This window comes from Zalophus californianus, chromosome 13, assembly GCF_009762305.2.
Source record: "Zalophus californianus isolate mZalCal1 chromosome 13, mZalCal1.pri.v2, whole genome shotgun sequence".
NCBI lineage: Eukaryota > Metazoa > Chordata > Mammalia > Carnivora > Otariidae > Zalophus > Zalophus californianus.
In genome coordinates this window covers 494,419-515,395 of record NC_045607.1, presented here as the reverse complement: position 1 = coordinate 515,395, position 20,977 = coordinate 494,419, and the positions used below count along the sequence as shown (strand labels likewise).

The 20,977-nt window shown below is 63.0% G+C and overlaps 2 protein-coding genes across 5 annotated transcripts; one reads left to right on the top strand and one right to left on the bottom strand.

Moving 5' to 3' along the window:
• Window positions 1–2,163: 2,163 nt before the first annotated feature.
• Window positions 2,164–12,544, top strand: NOXA1 (NADPH oxidase activator 1). Of its 4 annotated transcripts, none has more exons than XR_003523739.2 (14): window positions 2,164–2,645; window positions 4,871–4,953; window positions 5,764–5,872; window positions 7,497–7,628; window positions 7,875–7,982; window positions 8,948–9,007; window positions 9,275–9,318; window positions 9,891–10,005; window positions 11,164–11,203; window positions 11,426–11,484; window positions 11,682–11,836; window positions 11,941–12,055; window positions 12,141–12,273; window positions 12,361–12,394. XR_003523739.2 is itself a non-coding variant. In XM_027615951.2 (14 exons), exons 1-14 carry the CDS (start codon window positions 2,469–2,471, stop codon window positions 12,447–12,449), a joined length of 1,401 nt encoding a protein of 466 aa, XP_027471752.2. In that variant the 5' UTR covers window positions 2,169–2,468; the 3' UTR covers window positions 12,450–12,544. The 4 variants fall into 4 exon arrangements, 3 of the variants coding, with proteins under 3 accessions (XP_027471753.2, XP_027471754.2, XP_027471752.2); XM_027615951.2 differs by having other exon boundaries at window positions 2,169–2,645; window positions 12,159–12,273; window positions 12,361–12,544; XM_027615952.2 differs by lacking the exon at window positions 11,426–11,484 and having other exon boundaries at window positions 2,166–2,645; window positions 11,164–11,193; window positions 11,754–11,836; window positions 12,159–12,273; window positions 12,361–12,544.
• A 475-nt stretch (window positions 12,545–13,019) lies between these two features.
• On the bottom strand, window positions 13,020–19,294 carry ENTPD8 (ectonucleoside triphosphate diphosphohydrolase 8). The gene is made up of 10 exons (XM_027615950.1): window positions 18,994–19,294; window positions 16,032–16,256; window positions 15,834–15,951; window positions 15,063–15,213; window positions 14,761–14,920; window positions 14,435–14,665; window positions 14,082–14,345; window positions 13,734–13,844; window positions 13,344–13,478; window positions 13,020–13,241 (listed from the first exon to the last, which is right to left on the bottom strand). Exons 2-10 carry the CDS (start codon window positions 16,155–16,157, stop codon window positions 13,050–13,052), a joined length of 1,488 nt encoding a protein of 495 aa, XP_027471751.1. The 5' UTR covers window positions 16,158–16,256; window positions 18,994–19,294; the 3' UTR covers window positions 13,020–13,049.
• Between the last annotated feature and the right edge of the window lie 1,683 nt (window positions 19,295–20,977).

The following is a 20,977-nucleotide window of genomic DNA, read 5'->3' as shown; positions in this document are numbered from 1 at the left end:
CCTGCAGCCCAGGTGCAGGGAACGGGACCGGAGGTGTGAGTGGTGAGGGGTGTCAGGTCGAAGGTTTGAGCTTCAAGGATGGGCAGGGTGTGGGGGGCTGCAGCTGTCGGCACTGAGGAGCCCGAGGTGGGACCTAGGTGGGCCGGTGGGAGAGGCACTGAGGCGGTGGCCCCAGGGGCTGTGAAGGGCAGAGCAGAGCTGCAGGAACGACTCCGAGCAAACGCTGTAGGCAGGACGGGGAGTGGGAGGGCTGTCCGCATGGCGGATTCAGGAAGGACAGGGTCCCGCCGCGGCTACCCACCCACCTCCAGGCCAGGAGACCAGGAAACCCTGCCCCCACCGGTGAGGAAGCAGGTCCTCAGGGGCGGAGGCTCACGGACATTTACTGAGGAAGCTGCGGTGCCCCCCAGGCGTGCCACAGGCGTGGGCCCTCCCAGGTCCACCAGGCCGGGACTCAGCTCTCCTGTTCCTCAGGTAAGGAAGCCTGCAGGGTCAGAGAGCTGGCCCAGGCCCCACAGGGAGGAGACAGAGGCCCCAAGTGAGCAGGCTGGCTCCCAGGTCCCAGGACCCACAGGCCCAACCGGGGAAGGAGCATGGCCGACACGGAAGGCAAGCCAAGTCGCGAGTCACAGCTGAGCTCGGGCTCCGAGAGCCATCGAGGAACAAGCCTCCCTGGGTGTTCTCTCATGTAAACAGAGGAGCAGAGCCTGTCTGCAGGAGCACTTCCGGGGCTGCGTGCTGTGAGGGTTCATTTCATGGTGCCCACAGAGTTGGTCAAATAGTCACAGGTTGCTGGGAAAGCATTATTTATTTATTTATGGGGGGAAGGGAGAACAGAGGGGCAGAGGGAGAGGAAGGGGGACTCCCGCCCAGCACGGACCCCAAGGTGGGGCTCCATCCCGCGACCCTGATCACCACCTGAGCGGAAACCAAGAGCTGGAGGCTTGACCAACTGAGCCACCCAGGCGCCGGGGAAGTACTTTTTATGAGATAACACTGGCAACAGTAGACTCGTCTGAAGCGCATGACCCTTCCTAACATGGGAAGGGGACTGGAGGTGTGGGTGGTGAGGGGGCGTGGAAGGCCTGCCAGTCCAAGGGGAGGGGAATGTGCCCCCAGACGCAAGCGGCCGCGGGAGCTCTTCCCCGGGTCCCGTCCCGTCGGACCACCCTGCAGATTCCGGATTTGCCCGCCCCCACGACTGCTCGCAACCAGTCTCCCCCTCGCTGTGCACCCGTTGGCGCTGTTTCTCCGGAGAACCTTGACTGGCCCGAGTGCTAAGGGCGTGACAGCAAGTAAGACATACACGGGGTGTCAGCAGGGACGTGGGCTGAGGGAGCAGGGGCCCCCGCAGCGACTCCGCACTTCCCGGAGGGGCTCCGGGCACCGGGGGGAGGGGTGGGCAGACGCCACCCGGGGCTCCAGGGGCTTCTACTTTCTCGGCGGAGGAGGTCCTCAGGGTCACCGAGGTGTGCAGGGCACAGGGCGGGGCCTGCTTGCCCCAGGGGCGGGCCGGGGGCCGGGTTAGTCCCGCGCGCCGAGCCCCCACCGGCGGCCGACAGCGGGACGGCCGACAGGCACAAGAGACAGACGGTCCCCACGAGTGTCACCAGCACCGCCCCACGTCCCGCCGTCCCGCGGGTGGGGCCCGGACCCCCCCCCCCCACCGCTGGGCCCCTGCTAGCCCCGCGGAGGTGGAGCGCGGGCCCGCCGGCCGCTGGGTGCGGACCCCAGGACGCGCTCCGCGGTCCCAGCAGAGCCGGGCTGGCGGGGCCGGGGCGCCGGCGGGGGCCCTCGGGGCCGGCCAGGCCGCCAGCTCGCCACTGCCCTGCCCGGCTCCGCCCTACCCCCTGGTGTCCCCGGGGGGACCCCAAGCCCGCCCCACCTCGGCCCGCGCCCCGGCGGTCGCTCACCTGGGCCAGCGGGGCCCGCCCGGAACCCTGGCCCGGCCGCCGCAGCGGCGGGCCCGGACGGCTTTCCCTGGAGCACCGAGAGCCACACGGCCCGGGGCGAGGCGAGCCGGGAAACGCGAGCTCCGGGAGCTCCCGGCGGAAGTCGGGATGGGCGCGGCAGAAGCGCGGGGAGGGGCGGGGTCGGATGTAGAGGGGCGGCCCCTGTGGGGGGCGGGGCCGTGTGGACGGAGCGGGGGCCGGCTCGGGGAGGGGCGGGGTCGCCCGGCCGCCAGGGGGCGCCGTGGGCAGCAGGAGGCGTGGCGCACCTGCGGCTGGCGGACTCCGCGCGCTCCGAGGGCCAAGCGCCCCTTCGGTCTGGACCCCGGTGCCGGCATCTAAGGGGGGCCCCCCCATCCCCACGCCGGCCTCCGGACCCTGAAGCTCCTGCTCCGCGGCCCTCGCCCCCAGTCGTCCCGCCGGATCCCTCACGGGACCCCCGCCGCCGCCGGCCTCGCCCGCCGCGCTCCGGCCCGGAAGCCAGACTCGCGCCGCAGTCTGGCGGGTGTCCACGCCGCCATGCCCTCTCGGGGAGACCTGGTGCGCGACTGGCACCGGGGCGTGCAGGCTGTGGCGCGCGGGGACTGGGGCTGCGCCCTCCGCCTCTTCTCGGGCGACCCCGAGCCGCCCGCCAGGATGTGCTTCAACGTGGGCTGCGTGCACCTGCTGGCCGGGGACCCGGAGGCCGCGCTGCGGGTGAGCCAGGGGCCCGACAGCCCGGCGCCCAGGGTTGGTCGCAGAGACCCCCACCCCTTGGGAAGGCTGTTCTCTGAGCCTGGGGCATCTTACCGTGCGATAAAGACCCAGCTGCAGGGGTGAGCCCGGGGTCCCCGTCCTTCTTCCTGAGGGTCATCTGGAGATGTCCCCCCAGTGTTCTGCCTCAGTGAACACCGAAGGCAGGTGGGAGCTGTGTGGTCGGGGGACGCCACCCTGAACTCAGGGCATGATGGGGGGGGCGGCCTCCCTCGCCCTCTCCTCGAGGTGATGACCATGTGCCAGACTCTGTGGTCACAGGGAAGGACTGGGGTGCTGCTGGCTCAAGTGCTCATCGTGCTAATACCTAGAAATAGGCTGGGCGCTGGGTCCTGCTTGCAAGGGGCTTGCCAAGGCGTAGAGTTTAGAGAGGGGACTTCATCAACCAGCTGTGGCGATGGGAAGGAGATGAGGTCTGTCTTGTTGGTACCAGACCCCAGATCTAAGTACTCATCTTTTCCCCAATCTATTCCCCAAAACAGAACCAAGAGCTCAAGACTGCACACCGGCTAGTGCACACAGCCCCTCTGCTGACAGAACCACTCTCTCCCCTTTAAACACTTTGTGTTCTTTAAAGTGATGCATGTTCCCCAGGTGCATACAAAATCCAGCAGCACCCTACTCATTTCTCCGGTCCCCAAATCTCTCCAACAGAAAGAACCAGGATCCGGCAGTTTTTGAGGCAATCAGTGGCAGCTACCTGGAAAATGACACAAGTGAAAAGAGAATTAGATGTAGGAGAGCATCAATGTCATTGTCTTGTAAAACTTGTAAAACCACGGGACTTGGGGGGGGAGACTGGGCAAAGGGTACAAGGGATCTCCTCTGTCATTTCTTGCATCTGCATATGAATCTACAATTCTTAGTAACAATTTCAGTTTTAAAGTGTTATCCAAGAAAGGGAATATAATCACCAGACACTAGGTAGCTCAGTCAATAGTAGATATAAGGCCAATCCATTTATCACTTATTCATAGACTGTGATTTAACTAGAGAAGGGACAGAGGTGGTGAGCAGAAGAATATGGTATTGAATTCTTTACCCTAAGAGAAGAGGGGGGACTGTCCAAAGTCAATAAAATTGAGTAATAATAGCATGGGCGCATTAGTTGGAAATATGGGGATTTTTTAAAGCAGATGGAAGGGCTACAATTACCGGAACTGTCTCTGAGGAGCAGGGCAGGGTGAGGGGGGGCGTAGGCAGGGAAGCAGTCTGTTGATAGGGACCCTACGTGACCTTGACTTGGCTGCTCTGGGTGGCCGGGTAGCAAACGAGTGGATTTCTCTGGCACTGAGGGCCCCCTCATCAATGCCTCCGTGTGTACCTTCAACCTTAGGTCGATCCCAGTTCTGCAGTAAGCCCCCCAGTTTGGCCAGACTTGTAAGACCGTGACGCCCCTCCTATTACCCATGTTTAACTGATGGTTGCTGTCCTCATTAGGAATAGTCGACCTCGTCTGAATGAAGTTTAGGGAAGAGCTGTACCTTACACACATACTAAGACTTTTGTGTTCTTGTTCTTTCTAATACTTTTTTAAAGATTTTATTTATTTATTTGAGAGAGAGAGAGAGAGAGAGCACGAGCAGGGGGGATGAGACAGAGGGAGAGGGAGAAGCAGGCTCCCCGCTGAGCAGGGAGCCCGATGCGGGACTCGGTCCCAGGACGCCGGGATCATGACCTGAGCTCAAGGCAGATGCTTAACTGACTGAGCCACCCAGGCGCCCGTCTTTCTGATTCTAATAGATAAGAAGTGTCATTTTGTATGAACTATCAGAAATAGGATTTTAAAAAGACAAAAATCTCGTATAACTCCATGCCCCAGAGGTAACTATTATTAACGTGCTGGAGTGTTCCCTTCTGTTGTTTCCCCTGTCCTCACGGCAGACAGATTGGTTTATGACAACACCTCGCTGTGCTCTTTGCACTTCGGGAGCTCAGGCTGATTCTGGTCGTGGCACCAAGGAAAACTGAATGGTGATGCAGGTACCCAGGCGTGAGCTCTGGAGGCCCCTGGACTGGTGCGGGAAACTTCTCTCTGCCGGTGGCTGTCCTGGGGTCCAGTGGAATTCCTTGGCCCCCTGCCACTGGTCATCTGCCTGGACTGTGTCTGTGACACAGGGGTGATAGAATTGCAGACCTTGGCAATCCATGGGCATTTCTGTCCCCAGGCATTTGACCAAGCAGTGACCAAGGACACCTGCATGGCTGTTGGCTTCTTCCAGCGAGGAGTGGCCAACTTCCAGCTGGAGAGGTGAGCACAGGGATGCCTTGTTTCTTCTCTGACGGCTTTTTCCCTGCAAAGTCCATTCTTATGCTCCCCGCTCCCCCTCTCTTCCTATGGGTCACCTCCTCTTGCCAACCCCTCCTCTACAGCCCCAGGGAGGCCTGGAGAGGATACTGTGCTCATGCTGGAGCGGGACACAGAAGTGGTTGGGGTCCTCAGTGCTCACCTGGGCTCTTTGCACTGTGGTCCTTCCCAGAGAAGGAAACATTCTGCAGGACAAGCTCATCTTCCCCCTGCCCCACCTAGCCCCCAGGACAAGCCCAGCAGATGGCCCCATGCCAAGCAGGCAGACTCTGGGGGCAACCTCCTCCTCACATGGGTCCAGAAGCCTGCCTGGGGGAGATGGGGATTCCAGTGGAGGCTGAGGAGCTTCCAGCAGGTCTCTGCAGAGGGAGGCCCACAGGCGATGGGGGTCCTGAGAGGCAGGAGGGAAATGCTCAGGGCACTCCACACAGCCAGGGGTGGAAGAGGGCCTGGGGTGCAGACAGGGGCCCCAGTCAGGGGAGTGAGATTTCCAGAAGGCAGAGCTGGATCAGAGCTGACATCACCTCACACCCCAGGCGTGGTACCCCCTCTACCTCCCACAGCCACGTCTGTATGTCAATCCCTTGACCCATTGGTTGGTACTTGAGTGCCTACCATGTGCTAGGACCTGGGTGGCCACCACTGCTCCCTAGCAGGTGTCCCTGGAGATGGGGGCAGGGGAGGCTGGGGCAGGGCTTGGAGCCTTTCCCTAAAGCCACTGAGAACACCCCCCTAATCCCCCACTGCCCACAGGTTCCAGGAGGCCCTGTCCGACTTCTGGCTGGCCCTGGCACAGCTAAGGGATAACGCCACCATTGACTATACGCAGCTGGGCCTGCGGTTCAAGCTGAAGGCCTGGGAGGTGAGCTTGCACCAGACTTGTACGGGGAGCTGGCCTCCAAGAGGGGGGCCAGCTGGGGGCCCTGGAGGTGCTGTCTGTGGGTGGATGGCCCGGGAGCCCCTTCAGGCCCCGTCCTCTGGGGCCCACTGTCTTGTTACTGCCCCAGGTGGGGTCATGTTGACTGATATGCTCCCTCACGCCTGAGACGCCCTGCTACCCCTCCTGGCCACACTTTCACCCCAAGGAAGCTTAGGGGCAGAAGAGGTGGAAGGCCACCAGGAGAAGGGCGGGGGAGGGTCAGAGTCAGCAGAGAGAGGCAGGTGGGGTCAGAAGGAATACAGCTTGGCTGTGAGCCCCCCCCCCCCCAGCCTCTCCTTGTGGCTGACACCAAGGGGAATCGAGAGGACACCCCCAGCACTCCCGGAAACATGCCGCCTGGAGCCTTCTCCAAGCAGCCTGTGTTGCAGTCAACAAATCATGGGAAAGTCCCACCGGGTGGGCTCCACAGCCCGCCTGGGTCCCCTGGCCCAGGGCACCCAACAGTGCAGGGCGGGGCATGGGGCGTTGGCCTGGCAGTGACCCCTACCCAGCCGTGTAACAGCATCTCCAGAGGGTGGCCAGCTGGCTCTTGGGAGTGTGGGGTCACCTGGCAGGCCATGGGGACGGAGGGCCGCGGGAAGAACGGGTTGGTTTCTCTTGACATAGGGCCAAGCTGGGCAAGCACTTGCTGCCTTTGCAGCAGCCGAGGGGTCAGCGGGCAGTGTCGGCTCCCAGGAGCACCGGGCCACTTCGCTTCTGCCCTCAGCACGTCCCTCTGGCGACAGCCTTAACCCGACCCAACCTGTCTGTCCAAACGTCTTTTCACACGGGGTTGGGCGTGAGGAAGGCGACAGGACAGAGGAAGGGGTTCCTTGGACAGCACCCCAGAGCAGGGCACTGAGCAGGGCAGCACACAGTCGAAGGGGCTGCAAAAGGGGCCAGGCCAGATGCAGAATGGGCGGAGAGGATGCTCCCAGAGCTCGGAAATCTGCCCCTGATGTTCGGAGCAGAGAAGCGCCAGAGCGATGAACCGGTGCAGCTGCGGGGTCTGGAGAGTGAGGCCTGCCCGGCAGAGCCACTGAGCCAGGCAAGCTCCGCTTCAGGCTGGGCACCCAAAAGAGCCCTCGGGGGCTGTGCCTGAGGCGCGACGTGTTCGGGGTCGGGGCTGGGGGCGGGGCCAGGAGAGGCGCCAGGGGCGGGGCCAGGAGGGGGGTAAGAGAAGGGACTGGAGGTGGGGCCAGGAGAGGGGTCGGGGCGGGACTGGAGGTGGGGCCAGGAGATGGGACTGGCGGTGGGACCAGGAGAAGGGTTGGAGGCGGGGCCGGAGACGGGCCGGGGGCGGGACTAGAGGCGGGGCCAGGAGAGTGGTCCAGGAAGGTACCGGAGGTGGGGCCAGGAGAGGTGCCAGGGGCGGGACTGGGGGCGGGGCCAGGAGAGGGACCTGGTGCGGGCCTGGGGTGGAATCCGGATCAGAGGCAGGGGAGGCGTGGGGAGCAAAGGGGGAGGTTGAGGCCTGAAGGGCTGCTCTGGGGATGGGACCAGGGGTGAGGCCAGAGGAGGGGAGATAAGTGAGGTAGTAGGCTGTCATCTCTCACCTCGCTCCCAGGTGCTCTTCAACGTGGGGGCAGCACAGTGCCGGCTAGGACTCTGGGCTGAGGCCACCCGCAGCCTAGAGGAGGCCCTCTCGAAGGGGCCGGAAGGGGCCGGCGACCTGCACGCCGCCCTGGACCAACTGCAGGTGAGGGGTGGGCAGGTGGAGAGCAGGCCGGCCCCACCCCCGGGTGCTGTTGGGCCCATGGCCCACAGTCCAGGCCCCCCAAGACCAACTCTGTGAGATGAAGAAATTTCTAGAGGGAGGTGGCCGGTGTGCCCTGGTGTCGGGCTGGGAAAGGACTTCCCAGGGCCTGTGAGAAGTGGGCGGAGGGTCCCTGAGGCCACAGCCCTGGTTAGATGCTCAGGTCTGCATTGGCCGGACCCCCTCCAGAAACAGGCCCACCTGCAGCCTCGGCAGGTCCCCAGGGGTGAGGTCTTCCGGCCCCACAGGCGGCACCTGGAGCATCTGGAACCAGTGGATTTCCTAGGCAAGGCCAAGGTAAGGGGGCAGCGGCTCACTTCCTGTGGCCCCCGGGCTCGGGGGCCTTCAGCAGCCGCAGGTGCTGAGCTCACAGGGGCCCCTGTCGTTAGAAAGGCTTCGGTAGGTGGGTGGAGAGTGGGCACAAGGCCACCCCCAAACTGCAGAGTGCCTGAGCTTCCTGGGTCAGGGGCAGTGTCTCCAAGTGGAGTTCACAGATTCTGGGCTCTTGGAACCAGGAGGCAGAACCCACCAGAAGCTGGCTGAGGAGGAGGGGTCTCATGACTTTTTGGCAGGGATCCCCAGGGCAGTGCTGTCCCCGCCCGCCTCTGCCTCAGCCATGCTCTTCTGGCCTCAGCACCTCCCTGTATTTTTCTGTCTCTTTATCTCCCTGCATCTCTGCCCCAGAGAGTGAGATCCCAAGGAGGCCCCGGGGTAGGCTGGCCTGGGCCATGCAGCATCACCAAAGTCCCAGAACATTGGGGAGCGGGGGTGGAATGCAGAGAAGTAACTCCTCTGTGCACAAAGGAAAATTTGCTTGGGTTTCAAGCTGGTGGCCCTTGGGTTAACCCCAGCACCCACCAAGGTCACTGAGGGCCGGCACGCTGTGTGTGACCAGGTACAGGGCTGGTGAGGTCACATGCCCCAAACACCTCATCTTTGCAAACATCTGCTGGCAGGGGCCAGGCGGCTCTGAGCTGCATTAAACTGAATTTAGAGTTTGTTTATCACAGTATAAGACTTCTAAGAAATAAAAATATTTCAAAAGTTGTATTAAAAATAATTTAGAACTGTCAACACAGATGTTTTCCTTTATCAGACATATTTTTCCTACCTTTTAGCCCCCACCATGGCGCTTTTGCAGCCTTGGGTCAGGTGTGGGCAGCCCCCACATGGCAGATGGGACACTCAGGCGTGGGCAGCAGGGGCTGGGAGCGGACATCACAGGGTCCCTGACTCTGCTGTCTCCTGCTGTCCCTCACCAGGTGGTAACCTCTGCCATCCCCGAAGACCAGCACGAGGGCACCCAGCCTCAGCAGCCCCAGGTGTGTGGGTAGCCTTCCAGCCAGCCCAGACTTCTGTGATTTTGCAGGCCTGAGCATTTCAGACCTTTTTACTGTGAAGGGAGGAAAGTGCTCTGAACCCTCCCTCGGGGCTCCCCAACCTTGCTCTGATCTGAACTTGGGAGTGGCAGGCCTATTCTGTGTGAGAGTCTTGCCTGGGGTAGCAGGGGGCGGGGACAATGCTGGGCCTCCCTGCCCTGACACTCACCCACAGGGATCCTGACAGAAGACGTCATTCTGTACCCATAGGTTCGGGATGCCGATGGTGAAGGCAGACCTGGAGCTGCCCCACGGTAGGAAGGAGTGGGTCTCCCCTCTGCATGCTGGTTTCTCCTCTTGGGGCAGAGGCCTTGGTGTGAGGCCTGCATCGCAGCCCCTGAGGCCAGGGAAGAGGTGTCTAGCCTCTCTCAGCCCTGCCCATGCCCCCTTTGTCCAGATGCCCAGGGCTTACGCTGTCCTGAGCCCATCCTGCTCGTGAGGAAGAGCCCTGTGCCCCGTTCTCATAGAAGCAGCATCCAAGCCTCAGTGGGCACCAGAGGGGAGTTGAGACTTCAGGTCACCATGACTCCAAGTAGCACCGAGGCTCGGAGCCAAGGTGCCCAAGGAGGGTGCTGACTGGGTTGTGGGCTGACGTGATTACTCCTCTGGCATTGCCAGACTGGACCCTCACTGGTGGGGCTGTTCCAACTCGAGAGAGGGGATGCTGCTCAAGGTTGCACAGGGTGTAGGGACATAGAGCAGTTCCCCGCCCGGGGCCTGCTCTGCGCTGCCCCTCTTCTCCACACTTGGTGTTCTTCTCAGGCTGTGTTGGGAGGGGAACAAGTTGGGCAAGTCCTGGGAATGAGGGCTCCCCCCCGCCCCCCAGGTCTGGAGACTCAGGCCCCTGCAGCACTGCCACCCCCTGTGGTCCCAGGATGCCCCTTGAGGCAGAGACAGAGGTTGGCTCTGGACAGGTGGCGCAGGTCATCTATGATGAGCGGGTGAGTGAGCCCGGGCTGGGGTTGGGGGGACAGGAGCCACAGTGCTGGGAGGACACCCCCCACCAGGCTGAGCATGGGGACCAGCAGCCACAGCCAGGCACTGTGAGGGTCTCAGGGCAGGGCAGGTGGCTTCCTCTGTCAGGGCAGAGACAGAGCTGGAGCCAGCCACCGTGGCTGGACGCCAGGGTTGGGGAGCTTGCTGGTGCTCACTGGTGCACAGACAGGAGTCCAGTGGTCCTCCCCACGCCCCTGGACTGCAGCCTGGGCTTCTGTACCATTCAGCCACCTAGCCTGCCTTCCTGGATACAGGCTTCTCCCGGGCAGAGGCCCCCAGGAGGGTGTGGCTGGCCACCACCCAGGGCCAGCGCCCGGAGAGGGGTCGCCCATGCACAGAGAAGGTGGTTGAACTTAACATGCAGTTTATCCAAGGACTCGATAAGAAAACACAGTCCCTCCCCTTTCATAGATGTTCCATTAACTCAAGGTAAACAAACCTGTGCCCTGAAAAGCAATTGTTCTCTGTCATGACTGAGCTTCATTAAATCCCCACAGGTTAAGGATGCCTTTACTAGGTTCGTACATTGAGGGTTTAGGTCCTTGACCCTCCTGACATAATAGCAAACAACTTCTGAAGGGCTTTAACCAGCTGGAAAATCTGATACGGTCCAAACACTTCATTTATAACCAAACTTCCCGACCCCCCCCCCCCCCCCCCCCGCCCCTTGAAGCCAGAATCTGAGTCAGGATCGTCTGGATCCCGGGGCCCCTCTGGGAGGTTCCGCTGCCCCTCTCGCACCTCCTACATGGGGTGAAGTCCAGCTGGCCCCTGGCCTGGGTCCTCAGCCTCCAGGGTCACCGGGGACCCCCGGCTGGAGCTCCCGTCTCATAGTGCTTGGTGGTGGCAGTCGGGGGCATGACAGATTCTTCCCCACCGATGTAAGGCAGGCTGAGTATGGTCTCCAGCCCATAGGGACCTGGTTCATGCCCTGAATACACCCCACACGGGTTGTATTTATGGCTTCCTGCTGATCAGCTGGCTCCCTGGCCATAAACCTCACCACTGGGTCTGCTGCAACAAGCCCCAGGCCAGGGAAAGCTGCCCCATCCTCAGGGCCCCCCTCCCTGGCCCTTGCTCCCAGCCTGTGGCTTTTCCTGCAGAGGCCCCGTGTGGAGCAAGTTGGCAAACAGGTTCCTCCAGGTAAGGACATACTGAGCTACAGGTGGTGGGCAGAGGCTCTCGGTGGTGGGAGTCCTGGGCAGGCGTCTGGGGGTGCTGGGAGCGGCCTCTTTGCCCCCGAGGGAGGCGGCTGGCTACCTTGGGCCTCCCAGCGGGCATGTGGTGCCAACGGCTACTCTACCCCAAAATGTCCCAGTTTGGGGCTGGTGGCCACCTGAGTCTCTGCTCTGTCACCCTCCACAGGGCCGCTCGTGGCAGGGGGGCTGGACCCCAGCCCTTTGGAGGATCCCTTGGGTGCTGGGGTAAGAGGCACTGGCCTGCATGTCACCCCCACTCTTCAGGGATTTGGGGCCCTCCTGGGGACCCCAGCTGATAGAGCCTTCCAAGCCTGGAGCCCCAGCCCCTCCCACCCTCTTTGCTCGAAGGCCACCCCAGCCGGGCCCTGGGCATACAGATGTGGGGCTTCATGACTGACCACTGCCTTTCTGCCCTGACCCAGGGAGTGGCTGTGGGGGACCCTGCGTCCTCGGTGACCGTCACAGTGCAGTGTGCCTTCACCCTGGCCCTGAAGGTCCCGAGAGGAGCTGACCTGTCCAGCCTGCGGAGCCTGCTGAGCCAAGCACTGCCTCGCCAGGCCCAGTGTGGGCAGCTCAGGTGAGTGGGTGGGAGGTGGGGCAGGACTGCAGAGGGCAGAGGGCAGTGCCCCGCCAGAAGCACCCCCTGCCCCCTCGACACCACTCTGAGGAGTCTCTTTGCAGTTACCGAGACCCCAGCAACAAGGGGCGCTGGGTCCCCCTCCCCGGGGAGGAGGCAGTGCAGAGGGCCTGGCGGGACGCGGCAGCCAGCCCGGGGGTCCTGCAGCTCCAGTGCCGGGTGAGCCTCAGGATTGCATGGGTGTGGGTCTCAGTGTGGGGCACGGGGGACCCTGGGGCCCTTCTCCAGCCCTGCAGCCCTGTAGCCCCCCTTCCCGCCATAGGGAGCAGGTGGCCGGCCTGCCCTCTGCCAGGTGGTGGCCCAGCACAGCTACTCTGCCCGGGGGCCTGAGGACCTGGCCTTGCAGCAGGGGGATGTCGTGGACGTCCTGTGTGAAGGTCAGTGGGCCTCTGGGGCACAAGGGGCTTCTGTGAGCAGACCTTGCTTGGTGTGCTCTGAGGAACCCTGACTCCCCTTGCATGCAGTGGACCAGGCATGGCTGGAGGGTCACTGTGATGGCCGCATCGGCATTTTCCCCAAGTGCTTTGTGGTCCCAGCTGGACAGTATGTGTGAGGAGCCTGAGACCCCCACCCGGCGCCCCGCCCAGCCCAAACCCAGTGAAGAAACCAGCCCTAAGACGTCCCGTGGCAAGGAGGGTGTTAATAAAGCAGTCTTCCCCCCACGAAGGTGTGGTCTGTATTCTGGGCTTGTACACTTAGAGGGCCTGGCGAAGGCTTCGAGGGTGGGGGTGGGGCTGCCACTCCAGGGGAAGCCCAGAGCCCGGATCCTGGATCCCGACGCCCGGGGACCAGCTGGGCCTCTGCCCAGCCTTCTCCTAGAGACCCCCAGGGCCCCACTGCCAGCGTCTCCCAGGGAGCCACAGCCCCTCTTGCTTGGGTGGTCACTCCCACTTCCAGGCTGGACCGGGCCCCACGTCCCACAGCACCTCGGTCACACAGCCCTGGAGTGGTGCAGGGAGTGAGTCACCCGCCCCCCTGGGAAGCGTGGTGGAGAAGGGGACCCGGAGGGCCTGGGATGAGGAGAGCCACCCCGAGGGCCGAGTGGGGCCATCTGCCCACGGGGCCGGAGCCCTCAGGACAGGGAGCCCCGACAGGGCTCAGGAGCTCAGGAAGGCTCTGGCCGGCACAGCCGTCCAGCCTGGGGCAGCCCAGCTTAGCCCCGGGGCCGCAGGAGGTGGACTGCCACAGCCCCAAGGGTAGCCAAGAGAGTCAGCCCCGCAAAGACGACCCCAGCCGCCCAGATGCCATAGCTCTGCGCCCGCCACCGGGCGGGCACCTCGGCCGGGATCACGCCGGTCAGGTTCAGCATGTAGCCCAGCGTCCAGCCAATGTCAGTGCCACCGGCCTGTGGGACACGCGGCCTGGTCAGGGCTATGGGCAGCTGCCGCGGGGCCACTGACCCCCCCATTGCCCCAGGCCAGATGGCCAGGCCCTGGGAGGTGGTCACCTGCTTGTGGAACTCGATGTCGGGCCAGGTCTCCTCCCTGAACCCGTAGCCCTCGCGCAGCAGTGTGAGTATATACAGGCCTGAGGCACAGTAGTCCTGCAGCCAGCGGTCCTGCCCTGGCGAGCTCGCCTCCACCTGGGGGCCCGGGAGGTGAGGAGCCAGGTGACGCCCCCTCTCCTGGCCCCCCGGAGGCTGCTCCCACCCACGGATGCGGCCCTGGGTCTCCTGCCTGGAGCGGGATGGCCAAGGGGCTGTCTTCCCTTCCCTCGGCAGCCCCCCAGCCCTGCTGGCCACACGGCCCAGGATGCGGGCCCCCCAAGTGCCTGCTTGCTGCAGCCCAGAGAGCTGGGGAAGCTCTGGTGGGGAAAGGTGGCCCCAGGATCCACGCACCTGCTTCCAGGGTCTCTGGCAGAACTCCCAGATAGTGGCGTTGACGGTGGCTAGCGGCTGCTTGGAGGTGAGGTTCAGGAAGTAGAAGGTGTAGTAGAAGTTGGAGAAGGCCTGGGGGGGGGGGAAGTAAGGTGGGCGTGCCTGCACTGGGGCGATGCCCAGGTGGGCCCGGGTCAGAGTAGCTCCAGCACGGACCAGGCAAAGGCCTCCCCCCGACACACACGCACGGGGACCCAGAGTCCCCAAGACACCACGTGTCCAGGGCTCATCCTGGGCCCACCTGGCATCAGGCCCTTGGGGCTCCAGAAGGAGGCTGGGCCCCCGGGGAGGGCAGTGTAGAGTGCTCACATAGAACCGGCCCCGCACGGGGGGCTGGTAGACCCCGTCGAAGGCACAGTGTCTTCGGCCCTCACAGCTGGAGAAGTTGAAGAGGCCCCGGATGGCAGAGACGCAGGCCCCAGGGTTCCCTGTTCCTTCTACCGTGAGATTCCAGGCCAGGTCTGGAGGGGGTGTGGTGTGGACACAGGGTGACTCATACAGGGTGGCCGGGGACAGCCTGGTCCAGTAGCCGCTGTGGTAGCATGGGTGGCGGACCAGGGGGCCGGGGCTGCTCTGCAAGAGGACAGGGAGGTGGCCTTGCGTCCAGCACAGGGCCGCAGGCCATCCCATTGCACCTCGGCCTCCTCTGCGGGCAAGCCAACCTCCACCAGCCGAGCCAGGAGTCTGGTCAGCATCTGGTCACGCCCGAAACAGAGGTAGCTGTGGGTGTAGACCCTGTGCTCAGAGCCGTAGAGGCGGAAGGTGGCCTGAGTGCTCTTGTCCAGTATGGGGCCTCCAGGCACAAAGGTGATCTGGGTGGAGGCTCCACCCATGTCCAGGGCACCCACCAGGGTCCCCTCCAGAGGCCGGATCCATTCTCCAGAGAAGGAGTACTGAGGACAGACAGGCAGCACTGAGTCCTGGAACCAGCCACATGGACCCACAGCCCCTGGTCATCCAACCCCCACCCTGGGGCTGCCCATGGCACCTTGATCAGCATGCCCAGGACATAGTTGATGGTAATCCAACCCAAGGCACCTTCATCCTGCCCAGCCAGGAGCTCAGCACCCCAAAAGTCCAGGGGAGCCTGGCCCAGGACCCGGCTGACTGCCGCAAAGATGTCTCCTGCCTGAGAGCTGTTCTTCTGGCTGGGCAGAAAGGACCAGCAGCCAAAGCTGGTAGGAAACCCACAGCCACCCCACCCTGCCCACCTGCCCAAGGCGTCCATGCCGCGGTTCTCAGGGCTGCTCCTCGCAGACATGCCTCAGGGCCCAAGCCAGCCCACCTCACCTGAGCAGCCTCATGCCGGCCGTGGCCCCCAGGAACATGGGGGTTTCCTGATGCCGTGCCTCCGGGATCAGGGCCAGCGCCTCCTCCAGGCAGCCCTGCAGGCTCTCACCAGCCTGTGCAGGATTGGAGGCATAGGAGGAGATTCCAGGCCCTGAAACACAGCACCCAGGACAAGGCTGCAGGCCGGAAGGCCGGCAGGGCTGGGAGGGCCTGCGGTGGCTTGGATAGAGTCGCCCCAGGAGATACGTCCACGTCCTCACCACTGGGATCTTTGAGTGGGATCTTATTTGGAAAAAGGTTCTCTGCAGATGTAATTAAGGTAAGGATCTTAAGATGAGATCATCCTGGATTCCCCGGGCGGGCCCTACGTTCCATGGCCCATTTCCTTTAAGGGAGAAGAGAGGAGGGGGGAGGGGTTGAGAGGCAGGAGGAAGAAGGGCCACGTGACGCTGGAGGAAGCGGTTGGACCGATGGGACCGCAAGCCCGGGAAGGCCGGGAGCCTCCGGAAGATGGAAGAGGCAGGCAGGGCCGGGCGGGGCTGTCCCAGTCTCTGCAGACGAACCTGGGCCCTGGTCCAACCGCCCTGGTTGGCTGTGCCACCGTGCGTCATTCATTCAACCTCTCTGAGCCACCTTTCCTTTCGGATCATTTGCTGATTTGCTGAAGGAAATCCCACCTCGCCCCCGCTGCGCCACCTCCCTAACCTCCACCCAGTCGGGAACCCCCGCCCGACCGCGGCAGCCACGCCCGCCCACCGTTGGCGGACTGACCTCTCACCCGGCAGGCCAGGGCCTGGCTGACCACACCTGTGCTGTTCTCCTTGCCTGCCGGCCACCGGTACACGAAGAGGGATGTGTGGGAGGACCCGGCGTCAAACACAATCCCAAACTGAGAGTGACAGCAGCGTCAGGAGGACGGGGGCCCGCACATCATCGGCCTGGCCCAACCGCCCGGGGCTAGGGGCCTACCTTGGTGTCTGCAGGCAGCAGGACACTGGTGGCCTCCGCCAGGAGGAGAATGAGCGTGGTGAGGCCTGAGGCCGCTGCGGCCCCTAGCAGGGCCGTGAGGACCCAATTCTTCCAGGTCAGCCCCATGAGGGCAGGGCAGGGCTGGCAGCTGCAGGGGGGCAGCGGTGGGCACCCAGACTCCCTTTGCTGCAGACACTGCCGCCCTGGAGAGTCACCCCGTCCTCCCTGGGGCGCAGCACACCCCGGCTGGGTCAGTGGGCAGGGCCACAGACCCTGCCATGGGGAGCCAGGCCTGCCCAGGGTGTCGTGGGCATTGGAGGGGCCCGTGGGGCCCCAGGGCCCAGGAGGGCTCGTTGCAACAGGGCTAGCCTGAGACACACAGTGCTGACAGCGACGGGGTCCAGAAGAGCCCCACCCTCACGCCGCGTCGGGGACCAGCTGTGCCCCACCATGCTATCCAGGCCGCCCTGCTTCCCCCACCCTCCCAGGAAAAGGAGCCCTGGCCCTGCAGGTCAGCTCCAGGCTGAGGTCGGGGGACCCAGGACCCTACCTCTGCTGCCAGCCTGCCTCCCGCACCCCAGGCGCCTCCCAGGGCCGTGTTTCCTCTCTGGGAGCCCTGAGGTCAGGCCCGAGCCAGGTGGGGACAGGTGACCAGCTGGCTATCTAGTTCCTGCCAGGCAGCCTCACGTGTACTCTAATGAGTGAGGTCAGCAGGGCCCCGAGAAGCACGTTTTCTTGATGAAAGGACCTTGAGGTCAGGGAGTTCTTAACAAAGACGTTGGTTTCTATTTGAAAACCCAACCTCTGGTTTCTCTGATCTGATTTTGAAACTTTTTGCTGGCTCCAGACAGCCCCTGGGCATCTGGCCGAGGCTGAGCCAGGAATGCAATCTGCACAGGGCCCAGGTGCCCAGCTCCGTGGCCTCAGTCCCTGCAGGGCCTGCTCCAGGCCCCAAACAGCCCCGAACCAGGCCATGCGCAGAGCACCGCCAGGAGTCTCGGCCCGGCTGGCGCCACCGCCCAAAGGAGACTGCGATTCCTGTGATTTTGTATCGCACCGTGAACCTCACAAAAATGCAACAAATGCAGGCAATTTCCCACTGAGTGATGACACAACTATCCCACGGGGGGCATGGGACAGGCTGTACCCAGAGGATTGCTGACCTGTTTGAGCCAGTCAGTCCAGGCCCACAGGGGACCCAGCCTGTGCCCCCAACCAGCACCCAGGTCACAGGCAGGGCCCAGGGACACTGGAACCCCACCTCATAACCCCACCCCTAAGCAATATAGCATTCTGAGACCCCCCAGCCTGGGCCCCCAGTAGGTGGGCAAAAGGATGGGCAGACTCTCCCATGGTCAGAACACCCCCTTCAGAACTGGTCAGCACCCCCAGACCAGGACAGCCCCCAGACCAGGACAGTCCCCAGACCAGGACAGTCCCCCAAGACCCAGACAGCCCCCAGACCAGGACAGCCCCCAGACCAGGACAGTCCCCCAAGACCCAGACAGCCCCCCAGACCAGGACAGCCCCCCTCAGACCAGGACAGCCCCCCCAGACCAGAACAGTCCCCCAAGACCCAGACAGCCCCCCAGACCAGGACAGTCCCTCAAGACCCAGACAGCCCCCCAGACCAGGACAGCCCCCCTCAGACCAGAACAGCCCCCAGACCAGGACAGTCCCCCAGACCAGGACAGTCCCCCAAGACCCAGACAGCCCCCCAAGGCCCAGACAGCCCTCAGACCAGGACAGCCCCCAGACCAGGACAGTCCCCCAGACCAGGACAGCCCCCCAAGACCCAGACAGCCCCCCAAGGCCCGGACAGCCCCCAGACCAGGACAGCCCCCCTCAGACCAGGACAGCCCCCAGACCAGGACAGCCCCCAGACCAGGACAGCCCCCCTCAGACCAGAACAGCCCCCAGACCAGGACAGCCCCCAGACCAGGACAGCCCCCAGACCAGGACAGCCCCCCTCAGACCAGAACAGCCCCCAGACCAGGACAGCCCCTCAGACCAGAACAGCCCCTCAGACCAGAACAGCCCCTCAGACCAGGACAGCCCCTCTCAGACCAGAACAGCCCCTCTTAGACCAGGACAGTCCCCCAAGACCCAGACAGCCCCCCAAGGCCCAGACAGCTCTCAGACCAGGACAGCCCCCCAGACCAGTACAGCCCCCCAGACCAGGACAGCCCCCAGACCAGGACAGCCCCACTCAGACCAGGACAGCCCCCAGACCAGGACAGCCCCCCTCAGACCAGAACAGCCCCCAGACCAGGACAGCCCCCAGACCAGGACAGCCCCCAGACCAGGACAGCCCCCCTCAGACCAGAACAGCCCCCAGACCAGGACAGCCCCTCAGACCAGAACAGCCCCTCAGACCAGAACAGCCCCTCAGACCAGGACAGCCCCTCTCAGACCAGAACAGCCCCTCTTAGACCAGGACAGTCCCCCAAGACCCAGACAGCCCCCCAAGGCCCAGACAGCTCTCAGACCAGGACAGCCCCCCAGACCAGGACAGCCCCCCAGACCAGGACAGCCCCCAGACCAGGACAGCCCCACTCAGACCAGGACAGCCCCCAGACCAGGACAGCCCCTCAGACCAGGACAGCCCCCAGACCAGGACAGTCCCCCAAGACCCAGACAGCCCCCCAGACCAGGACAGCCCCTCAGACCAGAACAGCCCCCAGACCAGGACAGCCCCTCTCAGACCAGAACAGCCCCTCTTAGACCAGGACAGCCCCCCAAGGCCCAGACAGCCCTCAGACCAGGACAGCCTCCAGACCAGGACAGCCCCCAGACCAGGACAGCCCCCCTCAGACCAGGACAGCCCCCAGACCAGGACAGCCCCCCTCAGACCAGGACAGCCCCCAGACCAGGACAGTCCCCCAAGACCCAGACAGCCCCCCAAGGCCCGGACAGCCCCCAGACCAGGACAGCGCCCCTCAGGCTAGGAGAGGCCCCTCACCTGGGCTGCTGGATAGCTGCAACCAGGAGAAAGCTAGACTGCGGTCCCTCAGGCACCCGGCAAGTGCTTTCCTGCCTCTCCCTCAGCTAGTCACCACCCACCTCTGCCTGGACCTCACCAGGCAGGTGGCAGAGCCTGGGAAAATGATCCCCTGTGAGCTGGTACTGCCCACCCCTAGTTCACAGACTGGCCAACAGAGGTTTAGGGGGGTTGAGCTCAGGCCCCTGCTGGGGGGTCATCCCCCACTACCTAGGGTCACACTCAACCCCCCCCCACCACCAGCCAGGGTCATCCCCTCATCTGCTGCCTGGGGTTGCCCCTGCCCCACCTGCTCCACTCGCTGACTGCCCAGGTGGGCCGCCACCACTCCCTGGAGGCTAAGCAGACTTTGCCCTCCAACCCCACCCTCCCCCAGCGGGAAGCCGGGCGCCGGGCTCAGGTTCCGGGCAGGTCAGAGTCTGGTGACCCAGGGCTTGGCTAGAGCAGAGGCCAGAGGAGGCCCGACTAGCCTGTGGTCCAGGGAGAAGGGTGAGTTCAGCACCTTAGTGCAGCTGTGTTTGGTTGTTGTGAGCGTACAATGAAATCGCCCCGTTTGTGTGCACATGTCGAAACTCACAAGAACACCCCCACAGTCAGAATCACTCGGCACCCTCCTGTGCCCCCTGGGGTCGCGCCCTGCTCCCACCAGCCCCACCACCAAAGGCCTCTGGGAGAAGGCCCCAGGGATGGGTGGAGCCTGGCTTCCTCCGCGCAGGGCGGAGCACGAGGCCCAGCAGCCACCACAGACGCCCCAGTCCCTCCTCGGGGCCTGAGTCAGGCCGTACAGACAGGCCGCCGTTTGCGCGGCCTGCCCCTGTCGAAGGCATCTGGGGGCTTCCCGCTGAGGACCTCGGTGCCCAACTCACCCAGGGACACACGGCTGAGCGCGTGGCCAAGTCATGTGTAACTGGATTCCAACTGCCTGTTTGAGTGAGGTCCAGCTTCTCTGCAGCATCCCCGGCCTTTGATGTCATGATTTTTAATTTTAGCCAATCTGATGGGTGCACAGTGAAACCTCATTATGGTTTGAACACCCACCCATGGCCGGGGTGCTGGACACCCTTCCACATGCTGATTTGTACACGTATATCCTCCTTGACGAAGTGTCACATTTTGCCCATTTTAAAATTGGATTGTTCAATTGCTTCCTTTAAGTTTAGGGAGTTCTGTAGAGGCGGCTTTCAGGCAAATAGGCTGAGCGACCCCCTGGCTGAACACAGACAAGCACATCAGGAGACCCACCTCAAAATGTCCAAAATATCTGCTGACCAATGGGCTACTTACAACCAGGCACAGTTCCCGAACAAGGGAAAATCCCATACGTGGCCATACCTCCTCGGCCTCCCTCTTTAAAGACAGCCCTCAGCCACGGCCCCGTGGCACACAGGCTCTCCTCTGTGGTCCTGCCCACAGCCCCCTGGCCGTGGATTCAAGAAACTCTTATCTCCTTTGTTCTGCTCGAGTGAATTCTTTCCCCTCCTGCGCCACCGGCTTCTGCCCTATCGGGTGGCCCCACATTTGGGGGGTGCCATCCGCTCGGAAGAGACACCACGTTTAGATACCCAAAGTCCCTTATATATTCTAGCGCTATCCCCCTGTCATGTATGTGGTTTGCACATTTTTTCTCCAGGTCTGTAGCTTGTCTTTTCATTTTGTTAATGATGCATTTCACAGAGCAAAATTTTAAATTCCTGCTGAAATCCAGTGTATGTTCTCCTGTGGACGGCACCTTTCATGTCACCGCTGGGAACTTTTCTCTAAACACCAGGTCTTGAAGATTCCTTTTTCCTAAAAGCTGTAGTTCCATGATGTGTGTTTAGAGCTCCGGTCCGTCTGATCTTTGGTGAGACGCGCGGCTTAGGTCAAGGCTCACTTCTCATGCAGTACCGTTGGTGAAAAGGCGTCCTTTCTGTATGAACTCTCGTGCACCTGGGCATGATGGCCA

Coding starts and splice junctions, on each gene's coding strand:
- NOXA1 (XM_027615951.2), top strand. CDS start 2,469: ATGCCCTCTCGGGGAGACCTGGTGCGCGACTGGCACCGGGGCGTGCAG. Junction 2,646..4,870: donor ACCCGGAGGCCGCGCTGCGG/GTGAGCCAGGGG, acceptor TTCTGTCCCCAG/GCATTTGACCAAGCAGTGAC. Junction 12,056..12,158: donor TCCTGCAGCTCCAGTGCCGG/GTGAGCCTCAGG, acceptor TTCCCGCCATAG/GGAGCAGGTGGCCGGCCTGC.
- ENTPD8 (XM_027615950.1), bottom strand. CDS start 16,157: ATGGGGCTGACCTGGAAGAATTGGGTCCTCACGGCCCTGCTAGGGGCC. Junction 14,666..14,760: donor TCCTGGGCATGCTGATCAAG/GTGCCATGGGCA, acceptor GTCTGTCCTCAG/TACTCCTTCTCTGGAGAATG. Junction 13,845..14,081: donor CCGTGCGGGGCCGGTTCTAT/GTGAGCACTCTA, acceptor CCCCCCCCCCAG/GCCTTCTCCAACTTCTACTA.